General features: G+C 42.5%; 2 protein-coding genes across 2 annotated transcripts in view; both read right to left on the minus strand.

Annotated features, from left to right (window-relative positions):
- The window catches only part of RIC8B (RIC8 guanine nucleotide exchange factor B), a 38,153-nt gene extending 35,918 nt beyond the window's left edge, over positions 1 to 2,235 (minus strand). Inside the window, exon 1 of the mRNA XM_059816295.1 lies at positions 2,201 to 2,235. The gene's annotated coding sequence lies outside the window, so the exon portion shown is untranslated. The remainder of the gene's footprint in view (positions 1 to 2,200) is intronic.
- A 6,378-nt stretch (positions 2,236 to 8,613) lies between these two features.
- The window catches only part of RFX4 (regulatory factor X4), a 97,785-nt gene continuing 85,290 nt past the window's right edge, over positions 8,614 to 21,108 (minus strand). The window contains exons 17-18 of the mRNA XM_059816707.1: positions 19,081 to 19,219; positions 8,614 to 8,886 (exon numbers count right to left, since the gene is read on the minus strand). Of these exons, the coding sequence (XP_059672690.1) occupies positions 8,614 to 8,886; positions 19,081 to 19,219 (412 nt within the window). The remainder of the gene's footprint in view (positions 8,887 to 19,080; positions 19,220 to 21,108) is intronic.

Raw genomic sequence — 21,108 nt, forward strand, 5'->3', positions numbered from 1 at the left:
CAGAGGAGCAAGAACAGGCCTATTAATTTCTTTCATCATAGTTATTCTATAGCCACCTGCACCTTAGAACTACATTTAATCCATCCTTTCTCTTGAATTAAAGCATATTTAATTTGTTATTTGGAAAAAAACCTAAGGAAACCTAAAGCCCAGAAGAAGCACGGGTAAAGATCTGGAACCTGGAGTACTGTGCCCAGTCTTCGCTAGCTCACAGGCAATATAGCTGAGTTAGTAACACATCGCACAGAAAGAGAGATGTAGGAAACATTAAGGCAAACTTCCTAACAAGAAACACAGCAAGAGAAATGTCATATTGAGACAGTATTAAAAGATTTCCATCCCACTTCAAAAGAAGTATTTAGCTACACACGTAACTCCAAGACTTCATTCAAAGACTTGAAATGCCAGAATAGAAACCACACCAGCTCTCACCCTGTCCTTAAGAGTTAAACTTAAGCCTAAATAATTCATCTGGGAAAGCTGCTGAGAAGGCCTAAAATCTGATACAGCAAAATTAAGAAGTTATGTTTGTATGTGCTTCTTCACCGAACACATTTAACAAAGAGTAATTTTCAAGAGTAAAGACAGCAGATAAAAGGTTCCCTCAATCAGAATCCTTCCTCTGTACCTTAGAGGTCAGCGAGTTAAAAGTTAGATGTGTCTAATGAACTCTAGACCTACCAATCCTTCAGAGAAAGTGCCCTGAAACTGCATCAATCTCTACATTTGAATTTCATGTGCACAAAGGCAGCCTATATCAAGACCGTTGCTCAAGCTTCTTCTAGAAGCTGAAGTTTGTGTGAAGGTATCAGTTATTGCCATTGTTAGACTTAAAACATACTGCATGTAAGACAGCAAACTTCAAGCCATCCCTTGGAAGCTGAAGAATAACTGTACACCAATCCACATTTATTTGGCTTTTCCCCTAATCACAGAGCTAGGAATCCTTAACGAAAAACCTGAATGTTTGTTCCTGTAACAGATTCCTAAATTGCAGCAGACAGTTAGGTCAACACAAATGCATTTAAATTACAGCCAAAGCCAAACTCCGAGTCAGTACCAGCTTTAGGGTGCCAGCTTTGTGTGCCAGTCACAGAAGTGTCTACGCAAAGGACAGACACCTGATGGGTTGAGATGTGATCTTTAGAAATGAACTATACTGCTCTACTGAAATCTAGGTGTCAAAATGTCCCTATCAGGCACGGGGGGAGGAAAATAATCCACCTAGCATCTAGCTTCACTCCAATTTCTACTTCCCAACATTACCAGGAAATCCCTTTACTTCTTGACTTAGCATACACGTATCACTCTAATGGCAGAAGACACTAGGTTCTCTTTAATACTCATCAGCACTAAAAGCTCGGCCTGTTGTAACCCTGCTTTTGCTGTCTCCCCTTTTCCCTTTGCTTGGCCAGAAATGCAGAAAAATCAGGTGAGGTTTGGCAGCCCATTTTCGCACACGCTCCCTCCCACTGCAGAGCGGCTCCTCTGCACGTTGACAGGGTCACTGCCGAAGTGGGGCGAAGGCATCCTTCCCACAGGCCAGCTAGACCGGGCGACAAAGGACTGCCCACCACGGGCAGGTGAGCAGGTACACAGTGTTGCTACCCAAGAGACTTCAGTGTCGCTCTGTCCAGCTTCTTCCAAGAGGCAGGGGCAGGTTAAGAGCCTTTTGAGGCAAACTTAGCTGCGGAACAGCTCTTTTTACAGCTTGATCACCGACAACCCACTACGCTACACATCAGGCAGGCGAAGTAAAGGCAAGGCAGAAGGCGCGGAGGGCCAAGCCCGGCAGCGGGCTTGATCTACCCGCGATGCCGCTGGCCTTGCGCCCCCGTGAAAGCCTGCTTTCCTCCAGGCGCTGCCCTCGCTCCCCTCCCCGACGCTGCCGCGGGGCCCCGCACAGCCTGCGGGCAGAAGCAGGCGGGGAAGCGCAGGGGACGCGGGCAGGCCGCCCCGGGCAGGCCGCACCGGCGTCGCTAGCTGCGGGAACGGCAGCAGAAGCGGTGACGGCAGGGGCCGAGCCCGGGGGGCAGCGGCCGGAGCGCCGGCAGGCCGGGGGAGCGGGGGCGGGACCCCCGCTGCCGGCGGTGCTGCCGAGGGCGGGGCGGCGACACCGCCGGGGGGAGCGGGGGCGGAGGGGCCGGCTCGCGCCGCGGGGGGAGGGGGAGGACGCCCACCCTCCCCAACGGCCCGTTACCTCCTCGTTGTACCGCGCCAGGACCCGCTCCACGGCCTCGGCGCCACCGCGCCCCTCCACAGCCTCCAGCACCGCGCCCAGCTCCATGCCCGCCGGCCGCCGCCTGCCCCGCTCCGCCGGCAGCACCAGCCGCCGCCCCGCCGCGCCCTGACCTTCTACCCCGCGCCCCCGTGACGTGACGTGACGTGACGCGACGCAATGCTCCCCTTGGAAACCGCCCGGACTAGCAGGCAGCGCTCGCGCGCTGTTGGCTGGAGGGGGCGGCTGCGTGCACCCTCGAGCCCTCCTATTGGCTGCCCTCCCGCCCAGCCCCGCCTACAGGCGAATGCAGGACTACGCCTCCCAGCATGCCTAGCGACGCGGCACTGCGGTGCGCGGCGGGATCTGCGTGCTTTGGTGCCGCGGGGCACGATGGGTGCTGTAGTCCGCGCCGGGCAGCCCTGACCGACGCCGGGCGAGAAGGGCGGCGGCGCGGGATGAGGGGTGCGGGTTCGAGTCCCGAGCGGCCCCCGCCGGCCGGGAGCGTGCCCTCGGGTTGCTCAGTGGCACAAAGCCCCCCCCGACACATGCCCTCCTCGTTAGGCTTTGCCGTAACGTCTGGCAACAAAACAGTTAAACCTTTTTTCTCAAGTCCGAGCCACCGGAGTGGGGGTGCGCGAAAATTCTCCGTTTCCATTTGGAGACAGAACTCCCTCCCTGAGGGACATCATGGCTGCCTTCCAAAACTGCCCGCCTGTCCTTTCACGGAGGGGTCAATGTACTTTTTGGAGGTTGTTGATACGGGTGTGAGCAACCCGGGCGGTGCGGGGCAGAGGTGCCGGTGCTGGGCCGCTGCTGTGTTTTGCAGGGGAGGTGGTGTGAGGGGAGTCTGGGCCGCACCGCACGGCCGGGCGAGAGCCTGCCGTGACAGCGCCAAGGTGAGATACCTCTCCCAAGTGCTCTGCAAGGCCTTGCCTGTAAACTACAGCTGAGAAGGTACATAGTATTCCATGCCCAGGGTGCCCTATAATCAAAATTCACTGTCCCGATAGCAGAAGACGATGCATCAAAGTTAACAAAAAACCACCATGATAAAACTCCACAAGGGAGCTGCAGTCGGTCTCTCCTTGAAGTGTTTATTCATTCAGCAGCAATTCAGGAGGTACTCCGTGGTCATGAAGAGAAACTTTTTATCTCAGAAATGATCAGCTCCGTGGTGGAAAATATGATGAGGGCAAGGAGGTTTCGTCTGCGGGTGGACGGCGGCTCCAAAGAGCGCTGAAGGTGCCAAGACATGTCGGCGTATGCCTGCGTGTGTTTGACCCAAACTAGGACCTGAATTTCCTGGTTAGGGGTTTCTTGCCACAATGAGTTGAACTGAGATACACAACCAGAACAACATGGTCATTGGCCTGCAAGGAATAACATAATCCAGCCCAAAGTACATAACCATTTCTTCTGAGTCAGGTCAATGTGTATGCTAATGCAGCTTTTGAGAGAAACCCAGTAAAAATAATCCTTTGCTTGTTTGATTTACAACTCTATAATAAAGCATAAGCCTGCTTAGATTTACTTCACAGCACAGTGAAACACTCATTTTACTTATACATTGCCAATTAAAGTTGTTGTTTAAAGTAAAAAAAAACCAACACTAAAAAATAGACTAGAAAACTGCTACTGCCCTTTAAAGGCACATTGTTATACATCATCAGTGCGTTTTAGTTTCCACTTTAGGTAGCATACGAAAGATTAGGATTTCAATGAAAGAGGGGGACAGAATAAATTGCATCCTCTACCAAAGAACTGCCAGACCTTTTCAGATGGGTGCATACCATGAGCCCTTCCCATGTTAGTCAGCTTTATCTAAACCTTCCAAAGCGATGTCTGCCCCTGAATTTCATGGGTTTCAGGGTCAGTCACAACAGAATTGTGGGGCTGGGAAGGTCAGAGGCCATTTTTGTCAAAGGGTAGTGACCTTAGCAGCAAGAGGTAGCCTGACAGAAACAGGATTCATGCTAGTGAATGGAGTTCTCACTGCTCTTCCCCCGCTGAGTTTTTTTTCTACCTGGTAATGAAAAATCTTGAAGAATTGTAATGGATTTTTATATGTATACATACATACATGTTTGTGAGTGTGTCCATCTATTTAAAATACTATGTTATGTTAGTTATGCTATAATATATAATAGTACAATATATTATATTGTATATATTACATCTATCTATCTATCTATCTTTTGCTATATGTTTTAGCCCAACAGAAAGATAACACTTTCAATAAAATGTTTATTTGTTGTGAGGAGAAAAAGAGGAGAAAGACAGAAAGTGAACAAGAAAAAAAGAAAAGAAAAAAAGAAAAAGAAGAAAAAAGAAAAAGGGGAAAAAGAAAGGAAGAAAGGAAGAGAAAGTGAAAATGAGGTTGAATATTTTGGCATGTGGTATAAAAGCTTCTTCAGAAAGATTTGTGTAGTCACATATTTACTTTATATGCACATAAATACATGGCTAGGCAAGAAACAGCAGTTTCAGTTACGATGGTCAAGGGAAGGGCTTAATTAACAGGCTGCAGGCTGTGACTCAGGAGGTTTGGCAATTTGTACTAGGATGATTTAAGAGATTCCTGCCCCTAACCAGCCATTCTACCCAGAGGTTATCATCCTCTCATGAGCCGTTGCACTTCACAGCCTGGTATATACCTCTGTGACCTGAAAGCTGTGGCAGTTTATATTAATATGTTGGGTTCTGACCTGTGGTGGTCGACGAGGGCGCCTGCTTTCCCTTGCAGTGCTTCTGATGCAGATGGTGATGGTGACCTCTGTAGAGCTGTGTTTGGTAATCTATACATTGCTCCCCATGAAAGTCCAGTTTAAATTTCAAAGCCCTCATCAGGAAGCAGTTCAAAGGTACTTGGAAGTGCACATTCAGACTCCTGTGACATCAACACAAGTTTCTAAATGAATTAAAAAAAAAAAAAAAGACAGACTGTGGAGGTTCTTTTGCAAAAGACTTTCAAAGACCTATCTGACTGACAATGTTCTGTGGCTCTTTGTTATGAGCAGCTTTGGGGTGCTGCTGTTGGTAAAAATTCCTTCTCCCAGCACATCGTGCACAGTGTTGCAGTTCTCCACTCAGAAAGACTTTATTGTTTCTGGGGCTGACACTGTGTTCAATATCCATCCTCCTTCCTGAACAGTCTTCCTGGGCTCTTCAAGTCAGGGTAACTGAGTTGTCCCCAAAGGTGTTGAAGGGTTGTTGTAGACTATGGATGACCCCCTACTGATAGCTCCCTCCCCCTTTCGGGTACAAACCACAATTACCCATAAATACCCAGTACAGAAGGTGCCCAACCAGCAGAAAGGCAGTCAGCAGAAAAGGCAGTCAGCCTGTGGTTTTTGTGGTTTGATTTCGGATCATAGCTGCAAGTAATTGGCATAGGTAAAGCAACCTTGCATATAAAAGCTGAGCTTTGGAAAGAGTTAGCTGAGGATCTCACTAGCGCGGTGAGATCCTCCCGGTCAAGGGCGCTTGACCATATGACACTGCTAGTTGCCATAATTGCAATTGTAAGTTTGATTTGTATTGCTATCATTTTAATTTTGATAAGGTATCTCTTATTCTCAAACATCGTTTTGTGGGCACTGGTTTGGTATTGCACACACACCCATTTTAAAGAGTTGGGTGGAAGTAAGACAGCTGAGGAGGAGTCCGGGTGTGGGGCCCAATACCCGGCTCTGTCTCCGCAGCAGTCTGAACCTTAAGCAGCGCATAACCCCTCAGAATAGTTGGGTTATGACAAGGACATTTGTATACTAAAATCATCTCATTTTCTCCTCTTTCAGTCAATGGGGATGAGACTTTATTTGGTTTAACAAGTTGGTGTAAAATATGTAGGAAGTGCTTCTGGCTTCCCTTGAGTGGTGCTGGGGTTCACCTCCTTCCTGATACTTCCAAAGACCCAGCTTTGAGTTACTGGTCCATTCTGCTCACAAACGTCTCACCGATGCGTCTGGTCCTTAGAGGGACCATGGCAGGTCATGGCCAATAGTCCATCAGGTAACCAGAGATTAATCGATGTTCTTGTAAACAAGCAAACAGTGTCACAGTGGGGTCTTGGCAGATGCAATGCAATGCAGAGATTTGGAATTCGTTGAGAAAGAGAAAGCGGATTTTTCTATTCTAGTGACACTACCTTTTTCATACTAATTTCTCACAGTCTTGATGAGGCAGATAGTTCTATGCTTGTTAAGAATTAATAGGCCAGAATCAATGCTTTGATTTAAACATCTTCAACAACAAAATGCAAAGCAGGACTTTGGTCTCAAACATGTCAAAACTCCAGCTGCTAAAGACTGGCCACTGAAAAAACTTCCTCACATGACTTACCTTCTTCACATGTAGACAATTTTGCCTGAAGGTAACTTGAATAAGAATAAAATAGATGAGTTAGCCTAAGCCTGATCTCCCTTGTCCTTAATAAAAGTGAAGAGTAAATGTATATTGGGTAATAACACCAGCTGACAAGGGTAAAATTTCAAAGGTCCGTGACACCAGCCCAGGAAACAAGGTTTTCATCAGGTACCTAAGGGTAGGCATAAGCTTCTGCTGCATTTCTGAAAACCCCACCTGGACCTTGGCTGAATGCTTAAGAGCCTGAACACTTGCAAAACCTGTCCTGGAACCCCTTCCTCCCTCAATCCTTGCAGATTTCCAGCTCATTCCTGTACTTACTTTAGACCCCGAACTCTCAGCAGTTTACCCACTAGTTAAATATACAAGATCTGAGAATTTTGCCACTTTATTTACTCACCTAAGGAAAAATTACTTTTCCATTTCCAGTACTCCAGTGGCAACATGTTTGTTACGAGGTACTGTAAAGAAGATAGCACATCTTACCTGCCTTGGTGAGTACACTGGCTTGGGTGAGCAACAGCAGCAGGACTTAAACCAAACAATATGAAGTCATCAATCTGTTCATAGCCTTGAGCACTTCCAGCTGAAAGCACAGGTGTAGGACCACTCATTTGCTGTGAGTTCTATATGTTCTCAAGTCTTTTGTTGGATAAAAGCATACATTGTCGCATTTATGGTTTTTTGAAGGTTTGCTTCTGCATTTAAGTAAATTTAAATGGTATCTATTTAGTTTCAAGAACTTTATTTGAGTGTGAAAATCCCTCTTATATCTTGCACAACTGTACAAATAACACTTTTGTCCATTTTAGGCATAAACATGGTTATTATCACACTGGGTGCTATCAAAGATTTTATTTACAAAACAATTACTAAAATGCCTGATGTCATATTTCCATTTATTTATTTCTTACCCATAGGGTAATAGGTCCACCATAATTGCTTGGTGCATTTTATAATACAGAAGAAAAAGCTATGTTAATAAAATCTAACAAAAACTCACAAATAGCTACAAATCTGACAGAAAATGTCTAAGAAAAAATCTCCCCAAAATACAATACATTTTTCCACACATACACAGTACAGAATAAGTTCAAAGGCACAGCTTTGAATTTTGCTCTTGTAGAAGTATATAGAATTATCACCACATGAAGGAATTGATAGAACAGTTTCATACCTGTCAGTAGGTAATTAGATGAATAATCGTTTGCATTGTCATTTTCTTTACATAATTGCTTCATATCATCATATTTAACATATGTGGCTCTGAATCCAAAATCTTCCCAGTCCCCAAGTCCCTTCTTAACCTTGTCATTACTGACCAGAGAAATTAGATTTTTCCAGATTGTGCAAACTTAACACAAATACATATATAATAAGAACAATAGTCAACTTAAGGCAGTGTATAATTCAATGCTACATGTCTTTTCTTCTCTTTTGTAAAGATCAAACTTACTGGATCAACAGAAAGGTGCATCAATATACAAAGTTAGGTGTAAACTGAAACCTACAACAACATATGTCTTTTAAGGAGCCAGATAGAGGAATTGATATGAACAAGTGATGACTTGGCAGAATGGTTTTTAAGAAATGCATTAAGAGCTTAAAATAAGAACAGATGACAGAGTTTTGCTGAGGGTGAATTTCCTGTCTTTAACTCAAATTATAAATAGATCCCATTCCAGTACTTTTTTTTTTTTTGTAAGACTCATTAACATTTGTCAATAAGAGAGGGGGGCAAAAATGGCTCACTCAGACTAACATCACACAGGGCTGGCCCACATGCCAGAATTAAAAAAGGCACAGGTTGGCCCAAAAAGTGGTCTAGAACAGCACAAAAATCTTTTTTGGCTACAGGAACATTCAGTCATACTGGTCTGCAATCTGCCCACATTATGAACTATGTTTGCCTGCCCAGGATCTTTTCCATCTTCACCTCCCTTGAAGATCGTCCATGAAAAGTCCCACATAACATGACGTTTTTATAACTCTTTTAAGTATATGGGCTTAGCTGATACCAGTCATTTTCATTTAGCCCAACCTGTGGTGGCTTCCCCATTGATGTAGGCAAAGCCGGGAAAGTGTTGCATGTGCTCATATTCAGAATTTCTGCGCGTAGTCAAGGGGGTGTACATGTCACTAGAATTTCCATATCTTGTGGAATGCATGGATGGGCTTGTGTAGCAGGAGTTCGCAGCCGGGACCTCCGGCCAGCGAGGAGTCACTGGTGTGGGATGCAGCCTTGGAGTACTGCTCATCAAACAGGGCTCCATTCTTGATGTTGGGCTGTTGAAAGGATACTACAATAAAAACAAAGAAAAACAAATTAAGGAATTATCTACCTCATACTTAATTTTAAAATAAGGGCTGGTGGTATCACAATTCCATGTTTAACAAAGCAAAATCAGCAGCCCTCCAACAATTAAGTAACATACTGAAGGTGGAATATCAGATAACTAGTGCCTGCAGTCAAACCAAAGTGCCAGGGAAAGTCTTGCAAAGCAGTCACTGCATTTAAATATCAAATTAATTTATTGAAGAGCTAGGTACTGGCAGGTATTTCTGTAAGCAGAAAAATAAATTGAATTAGTCTAATCTTTTTCTCACAGCTTTTACTTGGAAACTTGCTATTCAGTAAAAAACAGAGTATAAAATGTCCCAACTCCTGCTCACTCAACTGAGTTTTAAGAGAGGAGAGCAAAAGCATCTTTATTACTGGAAAGGTGCCTTCCCTTTTAAATGTTTACAAGCCATCCTGCCAGTTTCTGCAGAAAAACAGTATGGTCTGGCCTCAGAGCAAGCAGCTAATTGGAGAACTTATAAAAAGAAGCAGGAAGAAGAATAATCTCTCTATTTCCGAGCTGTTTGCAGTGACAGTTGGAAACTAGAAATCAAAGAAGTTCAACAAATGCTTCCCACTAAGGAGAAGATGTGATGAGGATAGGATAGGCAGAAAAACAGAGAACAGCTTTTGCCCTCTATAGCCACAGGCTGCCCGGCAACAGAAAGTAAACTGTGCTTATGAGTGCTTGCTTAACATGTGTTTATCTTATTGCCTGTCTTACAGGAGCAGATCATCTGTGTGCTGTGCCTAAGAAATGGCTCTCCCCGTTTTGCCCTCCTATTATCCATCTGCATCGCAGACATGGTTAGGATCCCTGTTCCCCTTGACCAGCCATGTATCTTCAGAGCAAATACATTTTACACCTTTATACATTTTCTACAAAAAGTGTCATAATTTAAAATTTCATTATCTCGGGTTGTTTGACACTGTGGTATTTCCTTAAATAGAAACTCTCACCAAAGTAGGACGATCACCTCTTCTGATGCTTACAAACCTTGCAAGCTGCATGCCAAAACTTTGTATGTCTGAGGACTGTAAAACCCCTTCCCCATATTTTGGAGGATCGTGGAGAGAAGAGCTGCAGTAGTTTTTCATAGGAGGGAGATGACAGTGATTCCCCAAAGGTCTCATTACGTTACTCCACTGCCGGATGGGGCTGGGGCTAATCAGTTGCATAAGCTGGTCCCCAAGGCAATTACAGCAATGCCTCCAAGATGAGTTTCTACTGACTCCCTCCAGACCGCAGCCAGGAAGGCAGCCCTTTCTTGGCAAATGTATTTGAACAGTTCACAAGGCTCAGGCAGCTCAAAAGCCATATGCTGGCCACTCCTAATTAGAGAGGAGAAAGAGAAGACTATTTTTGACCATACTCTAGTTAGTGATTTAGCATATTCCAACGTGTCCTGGGGAGACAGGCCTGTTAGCAGATGAGAGGGAAGACATCAAAGCTGTACAATGCATTATTTAGCGTATACATCTCATTGCCACAGAGACTGTGGATTTACCTGTGCAGTCAGCTGCTGAAACAGGCTGGTAAATGGCAGCACCATACTGGAACATCAACACTTCAACTGGTACTGCTAATACAGCGATCAGAATAAGCTATATTGGCAACACTGGCCACAAGTCTATACAAGATCATCTAAGTTTCCATCTTGACCCCAGAGAAGGGCTTTTCAGTAGGAAAATTCAGTAGAACTTGGGCATTGATCACAGAAAGCCTTATATTTCTTTGTAGAGGAATCAAGTTTTTAGACTTCTTGGCTTTCCAGAAGCTTTTGCTGAAGATATGAACTGCCAGTGCCCAGCAACAATGAAACTCAAGATCTGAAGTTTTAAATGAGGTGACTTGAATTTAGGATCATGGTTCTTTCCTTTAACTCATTAATTAAGGACAGGGCACTCTGTCAAAAGACAACCAATCTGCAAGCATTCTAAGTAAATGTAAGATGTTCCAGAAAAAGTTGAACAATTTTAGTATTTTTAATGTTTGGGAGACTAGCTAATAGATTTAGGATGTTGCTTTCCCGGTCTGCACTGTCAATACACAAAAGTCATTTTCATGCTAGTGCCTGCTGACTGCCTTTGCCTGAACGTTTTCATGAACAAAGCTCTTGCCATAATGAATACAGAGGAAACAAGTTGTCTTGTGATTCGCTGTAGCTTCAGAGTTAAATTCATCTCACCTAACTTTAGTTAACAAAAAGTCAGGAATGTAATAAAAGTGGGTCATCTGTGCTCTGTCTACAGCCACCGGAAGGATTTATCAAACCTTGAGATAAATATTTAAGACAGAAGATGAGAAATCCTCAGAAGATGGCTCTTTTCTTCCTCCTGCTACATGATGTAATCCACTAGTTAGGTTGGCTCAAGTTAAATAAAAGTCTCTTTTCCGTAGTTGTCAAATCCATAAGTTGTTTTTCCTGGCTGATCTCAAATGTCCCACTAATGACTGTGTACAAACTGCTTTGAGATGGTAGGAGTCAGGACCAGGATGGATCATTGGGAAAAAAACACCACACAAATAATACATTTTTAAATTTCATTTTTCTGTATGTCACCTGTGGAGCTGCAAGATGTGGGCCAAGCTAGAAACATTCTTCTTTGCCTTCAGTAGTGTTTCACTTGATATCAGCTATCATGGTCTTTGCCTTTATTACCCATTGATCTACATCTGAAGTCACTGTAGATTCTTGTATTAAAGAATATACTTACAACAAGATTAATCTAGACTTTTGCCATAATACACCAATAATTATCTCTTTTCTTATACCGAATGCAATAATTGATCTACTTTGCTGTTAAGCGTTACAGAATCTTTTGCCATCCTGACTCAGTGCAATTTTCCTTTGAGATTGTGAAACTGAGATTGTGACTTTTAACAGGAGAACTACTTGCTTTCATACCCCTTACAAATGCCAAGAGAAAGCCCTGGCTTCAGCCGGGATAATTTGCTACTTGATAATTTGTAGACTGCAAAACTTTCATCTATGAACAAGAGAAACAAAATGAACTCTAGGAATATTGTGGTGGGTCTTCTGAGGAAGCCACATAACATCCTTTAGGTAGTTTGGACACACAAAGCCTGTGCCATTGGGGGAATGAAACCTTGGATCCCAGAATGAACTTCAGGATGCACTGAAAAGAAAAGATAATCCTCCTCCTATCTGCAGTCAAGAGGCCATGCTAAGGCTTACTAAGAAGGCAGGGCTAATGGCTGTGCATGAGGGGACAGGATACAGCGTGCTGCTTTTCCTTTTCATCAAGCGCACCCGATGCAGCTGTGTTTATGAATGTGTCATGAATGTAAAAAGAATAATTGCTTGAAAATAACATGGACTCTAAATATCTAGTATTTTACAATAAATTCTGTTATGACTGAATGCAAGATGGAAAGTTTTGTAATGGTGGGTCAGCTAATCACAAATGAGTCAGTGACTTCTTTTTCCCTACAGTGAAGAGACTATTGAAAGACAATATTTTTAAAGTACTCATTGGCCCCTGCCTGACTATTAACTCACCCAATGAAGCATCTATTCAGCCTTGTTGGAGTGTCCAAAGCATAGCCATCTGGGCGGATGCCTGCCCATGCTGCCTGAATCACCTTTCACACTCTACATCCGGTTTAATGAAGAGTGCTTAAGCATGCTGAACTCAAAACACTGGGGCCTAGTGATCTTTGCCAGATATAAAAGCGACATTTGTTGGAGGGCTCTTGACAGGAAATTACCATTTTCTGGGTTAACTCACACTTGCTGCTGCTGCTGCCATTAGACCTAGACAAGAAGCCCTTTAAGTCTGGGAGACTTTGAGCAGATTATTGTTAAGGCCTTGCCCAAAAATGTAAAATTAATTCAATTTTTTTAGTATTATTTTAGAAAATACAAGGTTAAATATGTCCTCCCATGAAGTGAAGACTGAGTTCCTGCAGTGTGAGGATGGAGAATAATCTCTTTATTCTTATCCTCGACTCACTGACTGATTATGCATAGAGGTGAAAGGTGTCTCTGTCCAAACAGCAAAATATTTTCCTTATGAATGTGTCTCTGACTTTACATTGCATTAGCTCACACTTATGCAGAATGCTGTAAGTTAATGTTGTATATTAGCCACTACTTTAGGACTTGCAAATAACTCATACCAGAAATTACAGCAATTGTGAAGAACTGGCTATAAATTAACTTCATTAAAAATATGCTTAAACTCTCAAAAAATGACATAATCAAAACTATTGATTGACTGCATCTTCATAACCCTTAATTTGATCCTTTTCTCCACAAATTGAAGCTTATTGAATATTAGTCTGTCAAATAGGTTGGGTGGAACTTTCAAGTCAATCTAAGTTCTTTTGGTACTTATGGGAGTGGTATTTGGAGCCTTATGAAAATAATATTTGTAATTATTTGAAAAGAAGTTAAGCCATCTGTTTCCTGTTGCATTCAATACATAATTACTTCAATTACATTCTAACAATCTCAAGTCCGTTATGAAGCCGTGCAGTTAGGAACAATGATTCTTGTTGCATGGGTGGGGTTTGGAGAGTATTTTTTTCTTTCTGTCATTACTAGCTCTTTGATGACAGAGTGGTTACTGGGAAGGGTATATTATTCTTACTGCATTGGTATACTCATGAGCTTATACTGTGTATGTGCTGGGGGGCCAAGAACTTTTCCCCTTCTTTTTTTGTGATGTAGATGGGCCAGAACAATGTGAATGGACGCTAAAGCACAAGCTCTGCCTGGAAGAGGATTTCTTTGGCTCCCCCACTGTAACAAAAAACAGTTACTACTTTCTTCCAGTACTGCCTCTATGTAAATGCTGCTGTAGAAGCATATGAAGGGAAGTGGAGATGTGGTTGAGTAGAATTGTGGCATGCAACATTGCACAGAGAAACTAAGTGGTGCTGCAACTCCTAGGGCATTTCTGGGAAGTTAAGTGAGACCACCACAGTCCTCAGAGCAGTTCAGGAGAGTCAGAGTACAAAAACTGCTTAAAGCTCCTTTAACTATGGCCCCAATACTGTGCTCTGTGCCTCTGAGAAGTGCAGACCCAACCTATCACTTCACAGTGGATTGTACTACTGCAGTGTTTTCCAGGCTGGTTTGTTCTGCCCAACCATGGAAGTCAATTATGCTCTTCATAAACCAAATCTGACGACAACAAAACAGCAGCGCAAGCACTTGCTGATACAAATGTGCTCCTCCCAGAAGCTCATTAGTGCTTCTTGAGGACAGAGCCCCAGTTCAGGAACAGTTGACCCTGGCTATGCTCTTGAGTGCAACAGGAGATAGCTTAAAAGCAGCAAAAAAAAATGCTTGTCTTTAAGGTGGGAACTGCATCTCAAGGAACAAAAAAGGAAACACTGCTATGCCACTTCTGTGGCTCTCTGTTAAGTACCTCCACCTGAGATGTGCCATTTGGAGGTGGTGACTCCATCTTGGAAGTGCAGAGGAAGAAAAGGTAAAATAAGGCTGTATGCAGCATGGGATCTAGGAGTGCTTCCCAGATCTAAGTGGCTAATGTGGCAGCTTCTTCACTGAATCCCTCCTACCTACTCTGAGATCAGGCTTGCACAGAAAGGCTGGAGGGGAGCTGCAGCTCCAGTAGGTTCCCTGCTCAGCACAACTGAGAGAACAGGATGTCCGTGTGCCCACCAGACTATGTCTGCCCTGCAGTGCACCTACAGTCCTTAGATAACTCCTGTGTGTAAAGCGTACATCAGAGGAGAAACTAAATGGATGATAACTCTTAAGTCTGGAAAAGAGATGACAGCAAGGAGGTGGGAGGAATGATGCAGATCTATGTCTCAAATGGTGAGAGTAGATAAATAAGGAATGAATATTCCCTATTCTTCATCACTGAAAAAACATAGGGCACCCAATGCAATTATGCGATAGCAGGCTTAAAATTAACAAGAGAATATATGTTTCATACAACCTATCTTTAAGAAGTCTGTAAGTACAAAAAAGGAAGAGGTGTTTAAGGAAGAGGTGGAATGATGTGAATTGAGATATTTATGGATAGCTTGAAAGAGGATCAAGACCTGTCCAGCTGGGTTGAAACCTGCAGACAAAAGCTGTGATCAAAAGCCAGTCAAGTGTACATTATGGAGGTGGATTAGGTGGTGACATTGTGAAGGGGTTACCTTTGAAGGGGGCATCTCTCTGCTAAACTTGACATAGGTTGATAGGAATGCTCAGAGGCTTTTAGACAGAGTTGTTGTGTATTTTCTACCCTGGCATCTGGTACCGAAAACTGCAGAGGCAGACGACTGATGAAACATAAAGTCAGTATAGATGTGTTTATGTACACACATTACACAGTCCCCTTCCGAATGACTATGCAGTAGCATCATAGGATTGTATGCACTTCTGCACTATGGCTTACAGGAGTAGGTAGTAACAAATCAATCTGTGTAGATCATATTTCTTTATTTGTGTGCCAGGCTCCTGGCCAGTAAGCCAAGTCAAGAAATGAGCAATCAGGCCTGGAGTTACAAGGAAGCAACTGTTCTGAGAACTATTCACAGATGCTGATGAAAGGAAAAAAAACCAAAACGGATTAAGACCAAGGTTTGAACAGACTGTGCCTGTCAACAAAAAGACTCTTAGCCATCAGTGGGAATTAGCCAGCCTATACTGTCAGAAGGAGCCAGTTTTAGGCTTATGCTGGGTTAGTAGCTGCAGATATTACTTCAGCAGAACATTTACTCCCCTATAAAGTTTTTTACAAGCCATCTCCTCCATTTTTTTTGCCTTCTAGTCCGTCTGAGAGTCACTGATCTTTCTGAAACTATGAGCTACTTATCAAAATTTCTATTTAGCCCAAAGTCACAAGACACTTACCACATTCCTCTGTGAGCCAAGGCAAGCTCCAAGACTGTCTCAGAGATGGGGGATAACAATAACCTCAAAGGCTCTCACCAGCCTGTTAGAGGACGGCATGTGAGTGAGTGTGCAGCTGTGACACATGGTACTTCAGCGGTATCGGCCTTAGCAGCTACCACTGTCTCATTTCCTCTAACACTGGGGGATTCAAATTATGCAGAAGCCTCTCACTAACATGGACTTGCCACTGGTCAGGTGAGATAGGCTTGGCTTGGGACCCTCACCTGCACTTTTCAAGAGCTGTACATAGTACAAGATCTACAGCTGTGTGACTTCTTCCCCAACACAACCCCACTGTAAGGATTCCAATGACAAAACCGCAACAGACATCCTAAAATTAATACAATGCAACCATCATTGTATTGTCAGGTTGCGATCAACATGTTACATGTTGGCAAATACAATTTAAAGGGTCACTCATTCCCTTCCCCTCTGCCAGCTGTCCAGTTCTCCAATTCTACCAAATAGAAGTTATTCCCTTTGCTCCAATTCCACTTTTTTTGTTGATGGTCTGTAAATCGTATCGGTGAAATAATCCATCTTAAAGTTCTGCTAAAAAAACGAACAAAAAATCAAACATAGCTCTCTGTTTTCCTTTAGGTACATTGCTCTGGGATGAAAAATAGCCTTAAAATAACAGATCTGATAAAATGTGGAGTATGTTGCTCTCTTTCACATGAAGTGGTTGGACATGGTGTTCTTTGAGACCAAAAAAGTAATTCATAGCTGCAGCGTAAAACCCACCTCTATTACATGTCGCCTGTTTCAGCTCAGACCCCTGTCTGGAACAAGGTCTCTCTCTGATTCCACATTTGTAGAGGACAACTTACCCCACAGACAGATTTTTTCCTAGGAGTTAATCCCTAGACACGATCCCAAAGAGCATGATAGAATGTTAGCTAAAGCTGAGCCAGAGTTCTATATTTGGACTGAATGTACACTATAACAAAGAGTTCTTTTGAACAGTTATGGTCAATGCCTCCTCTTCTCAACTGATTATATTACCACAGCTATACACATTGCATCTTCTTCGGTTTCAGTATAGTGGCAGCTGTTTATATATTCACTGCAAATTTGGCTTCCTGTATTTTGATTTTGCAATGTCATGAGTCCTACTGCAATTCCTTGCACCATGTTCCCCTTAGAAAGTCTGCTAGAAAAAGAGTAGTTCCCTAACATCTTATTAGGCTTTGCAGGCAACAGTACATTATGAGCTTTTGTTGGTTAAAAGTAGTATAGAAAGGACTTATCATCAGGGCAGGCATTTTACAGAAGCTCACTTAGCTTTAAAAAGAATGTCAGCAAATTACATATTAAAATCATTCAAGACTTTTAGGTTATTTCTGAAAGTAGGGTTTCAGTTTGTCGCTCCTTTCAATACAGAATGAACACATTGATAGGGTTTTGTTAGCTGCGTCCTGTTGTGAGATTCCATCTCGGTTTACAAGCAGCATGAGAAAGAACATGCTAAATACGAGCTGAAATCATTTTGATCTGAACTGTGATCATTAAAGGGTAGCTGTTTTTCATGTGTGTCCAGGACAGTTCAAGGGCTAGCAAGACAGGAAGAAATGATCTGACATCTGCAATTGTAGAGACAGCCTACTACAGTATGAAAAATATTTGCTTGATTTTAATGTATGCTACTATTTCCATGTAACATGTTAACCAGGACATGAGTAAACTACATATGTATTGATCTTGCTTTCCTTTATTTATTTCTTGCTTAACTTATGCTGTCTATGTCAGTGTGATAAAGACAGTTGTCAGAGTGTAGAAAGAAACTCCTCGTGCAGGTGATAGCATTTCTAAACAGTAAAAGCCTAATTCTCCATTTTACATACAAATTCATGACCTTACAGATCATTTCAGAACCAGCACTTGTGGGTTTTCTGCAGTAAAGGGTAAGAAAGAGTAAGAAAATTGGTGAGCCAATTCTAAGTCAGAAAGTGATACATTCTGGAAAAAAACTTGAGATAACAGGGTAAGGCCTATACTGAAAAACCAATCTATACAAACCTATCACAGGACACTGTACTTCCTATTGAAGATGCAGCAGGTGCAACAACCCTCAAACAAATCCTCACATCTCATGTAGTCTGTCTGATGGAACAGGTGCTACACATATAGGTGAGAAGTTGTAAACTTGTTCTTTCCATAAGCTGGGGAGCCATTGTTGAGCTGGTCCAAATGAGCATACTGGGGTTGTATAGGACAATCTTCCCAGCAGATTTCAAAAATCTTTAAGGAGATCAATACCATTATTCTTATCTTACAGCTAGGGAAAATGAGGCATAAAAAAGAGAAACTACTATTCTGAAATCACTTGGCAGACTGATGCCAAAGACCAGAATGAGATGCAGGTTTCGAGCGTTCTAGTCCAAAGCACTGCCAAATTCATATCTTTGCATCTGGTATGAAACCATCCCTAATATACTTGTATAAATTTCCAGTAGATAAAGCATAAGGGTTGCCATGTGGGTGGAATATCCCAATACCATCACCTCCTGCCTATGCCCGCCTTTTGCAAATCTTCCAGCAGAGAGCCCAGAGAGCAGCTTCCTACACTGGGGAAGCACTAGTTGTATGATGTACTAAAGCCCCCCTATGGTGGCACTACTTTTGAACTGTTGCCAAATATCATCTTCCCACTTAATCTATGCTGGTTTCTACTGTCTCAGTTTTGTGAACTGAAATACTCCTGAAATAGTTACTGACAGCATTTCTCAGCATTATAGTAGGAGAATATGGCATACTGATTAAACAGAACTTCTTTGCAATGGCATCCTGAAGCTGTTCAAACTGTATTCAGAACTCACATTTTTGGCAAATTCCTAAACATATGTATTGTCAAAAGCAAAGGCCCCAGAAGAATTCACTATGGTCTCTGCATCTTCTTTCAACTATATGAAAACACTTTTATTTCTTGTTAGGAATCTCTTCCTGTTCCCAACACATAAGAAATGTACAACTAATTATATTCATTTTTGTTTCAGCTACTCCTTAACACAGAAACACTTTCTATGATTCAGACTGCTGGATTTTAGAGTTTAGTACAATCTAAAGCTACTTCTGATGAAAGAATCTCCACCAGAATAAAAAAAATCTAGGTAATATTAGCAAATAAAAAATTAGGGACCATCAATGTCTACGCTGATGACAGCTTATTGATTCAGACAGCTAATATGCTGATAAGAAATTTACAAGCACAATTTTACTTAAAATGTTATAGCAAGCATTGTTGAGTAATAAATCCAACTTACCTGCGAAGAACTTCTGTGGTAAGCTGAGTAGTGAAGTGGTCCAGAAATAGCAGTATCATGTGGTAAGGATGGATACTGACTCTGCATTGGATGGGGATGCTGGTTGCTATAGCTACCATAGTTGTAACTTCCTGTGTATCTAAAATCCATTTAAAAACACTATTTAGTATGCATAATAATTGTATTGCCACTAATAATTCTATAACTTTCGAGACATACAGTTGGACTTTTTTGCATAGGAGAATGATATTTTAAATAACCTTTTAAAAAAAGATATTTCCCAGCTCAGCTGGGAAGCAGATGCCACTTAGTGAAATGATGTGTTCAGCACAATAACAAATAGAGAGACTCAGCATGTTTCTCTGGCTAGTTTTAAATTGCAGACTCGTTTGTGCACTTCATGAGGAGAAAGTCTTTCCCTTTTTTTATTATTTTATTGCCATGTTCCTAGTAAATTGCTACCCAGGCTGAGGAAGTATGGTAAGATTTGAGTTAAAGAACTACACTGTGGAGTTCAGCTATCTCCCTGCACTGGGGTCAGATGTTCCTTTTTTGGGAGAGAGAGAGATGTATTAATTTGCATCTGAAGCATACAACGTACACCTTTAGCACAGCTGACTCAAGAATAGAGTGGGATTTGAGGTTGAAGAACCTGCCTACTTTCTTTATTTATCCCAACCCCTTGTCTAGGAACAGCCAGGAGTAAAGGGGGGAGCAGTTTCCTTAGATACAAGAAACTGCAGGGTCAGTGTTTGTTGGCCACCATTATTTCGGCCATTCATTAGCAGATGACGTATGGACACTTTCTGCAACCTCCCCATCTTCGTGGAGCCATGCGGACATCTGATGCAAATTCAGCACAGAAGTTTAAAATCTCTTAAAACATATGCTATTGAAATGAAACACAAACCATGATAAATAAACAACCAGGGTAACCAATTTATTGTGAGAAAGGGAAGACAATTATTTGTACAGAGTTTTTCTATAATGTTCAATGTCATTTTTACACTGGATAGAGTTTAAACTTCTGCTATTCTTTTGATTTTATGATGGTATTCTAGAGACACCATGCCATGTCTTACACCAGCCAAACCAGCAACTTCAAAATGAAAGCCGAAAATGCCCTCCAAAACCATTTTCAGGACATAAGGTGCTATGTCCATCTTCATTGTTCAACACTGAGCTCTCATGCTTATATTCACATGTGCTTAGCTGTAAATATGAGTGGTTTCCATAATCTACCTCAGACAAGCTGGTGTTCACATGATACAACTGTGATAGTCTCTCTGTGGAGAGTAAGGGAGAGAGGAATGGGTATGTCATAGAGCTGTTTCACAGTGTGGTAGGCAGACATCTTGTGTTTTAATTCCTTCAATACGATAGACGGGTAAGCAAGATCTGCAAGATCTGCGCAAGCCTGGCATTTTATGGTGCAGCCTTCCCTTCTTGAAGAAGATGCTTGACTATCTAGTCCCTCCTGTAGTCCAGGGTGCCCTTGGACTCCCAAACAAAGCCAAGTCATGTAAGGCAGTGTTTGCACTTCTTGCTTTCTCTAGTCATTAAGGATGCTGTGTCCTAGTCTGGAAGCTATTGATCTTGTCTCCTTTATTTGAACACTCATCAGTTTTGGCTAAAATACAGCACTTTAATTCACTTAAGCATGGAGTTATAAAGTTTCTTATCCTAATCTCTCTTGCATACTTTTGGTCCAGGAAGCGTCCTCTGTCTCTCTTCAACTTCAAGAGAGAGAGCACTGAGGACATGAGAAGGAGATGGCCATGCTCCTTCAAGGCTAGTATTTTCCTACCTATCTGAAAGTGCTTGGCTGAGGAACCCTACACCTCTCTAAGAAGAAAATGTATCTGAAAAATCCAACAAAAATGTTTTCTGCCAAGTACCATGTTTTACAGTGACTGCTGAACCACATCTATAGTCATTGAATAGTGGGGACAATACACAGATAGCATGTCTTTGGGGAAGTCCAGGTGCAAACTAGCAGTTACTCTGGAGTCTAGCAGCTATGATTCA

The sequence above is a fragment of the Gavia stellata genome, chromosome 4, assembly GCF_030936135.1.
Source record: "Gavia stellata isolate bGavSte3 chromosome 4, bGavSte3.hap2, whole genome shotgun sequence".
NCBI classification, from domain to species: Eukaryota; Metazoa; Chordata; class Aves; order Gaviiformes; family Gaviidae; genus Gavia; species Gavia stellata.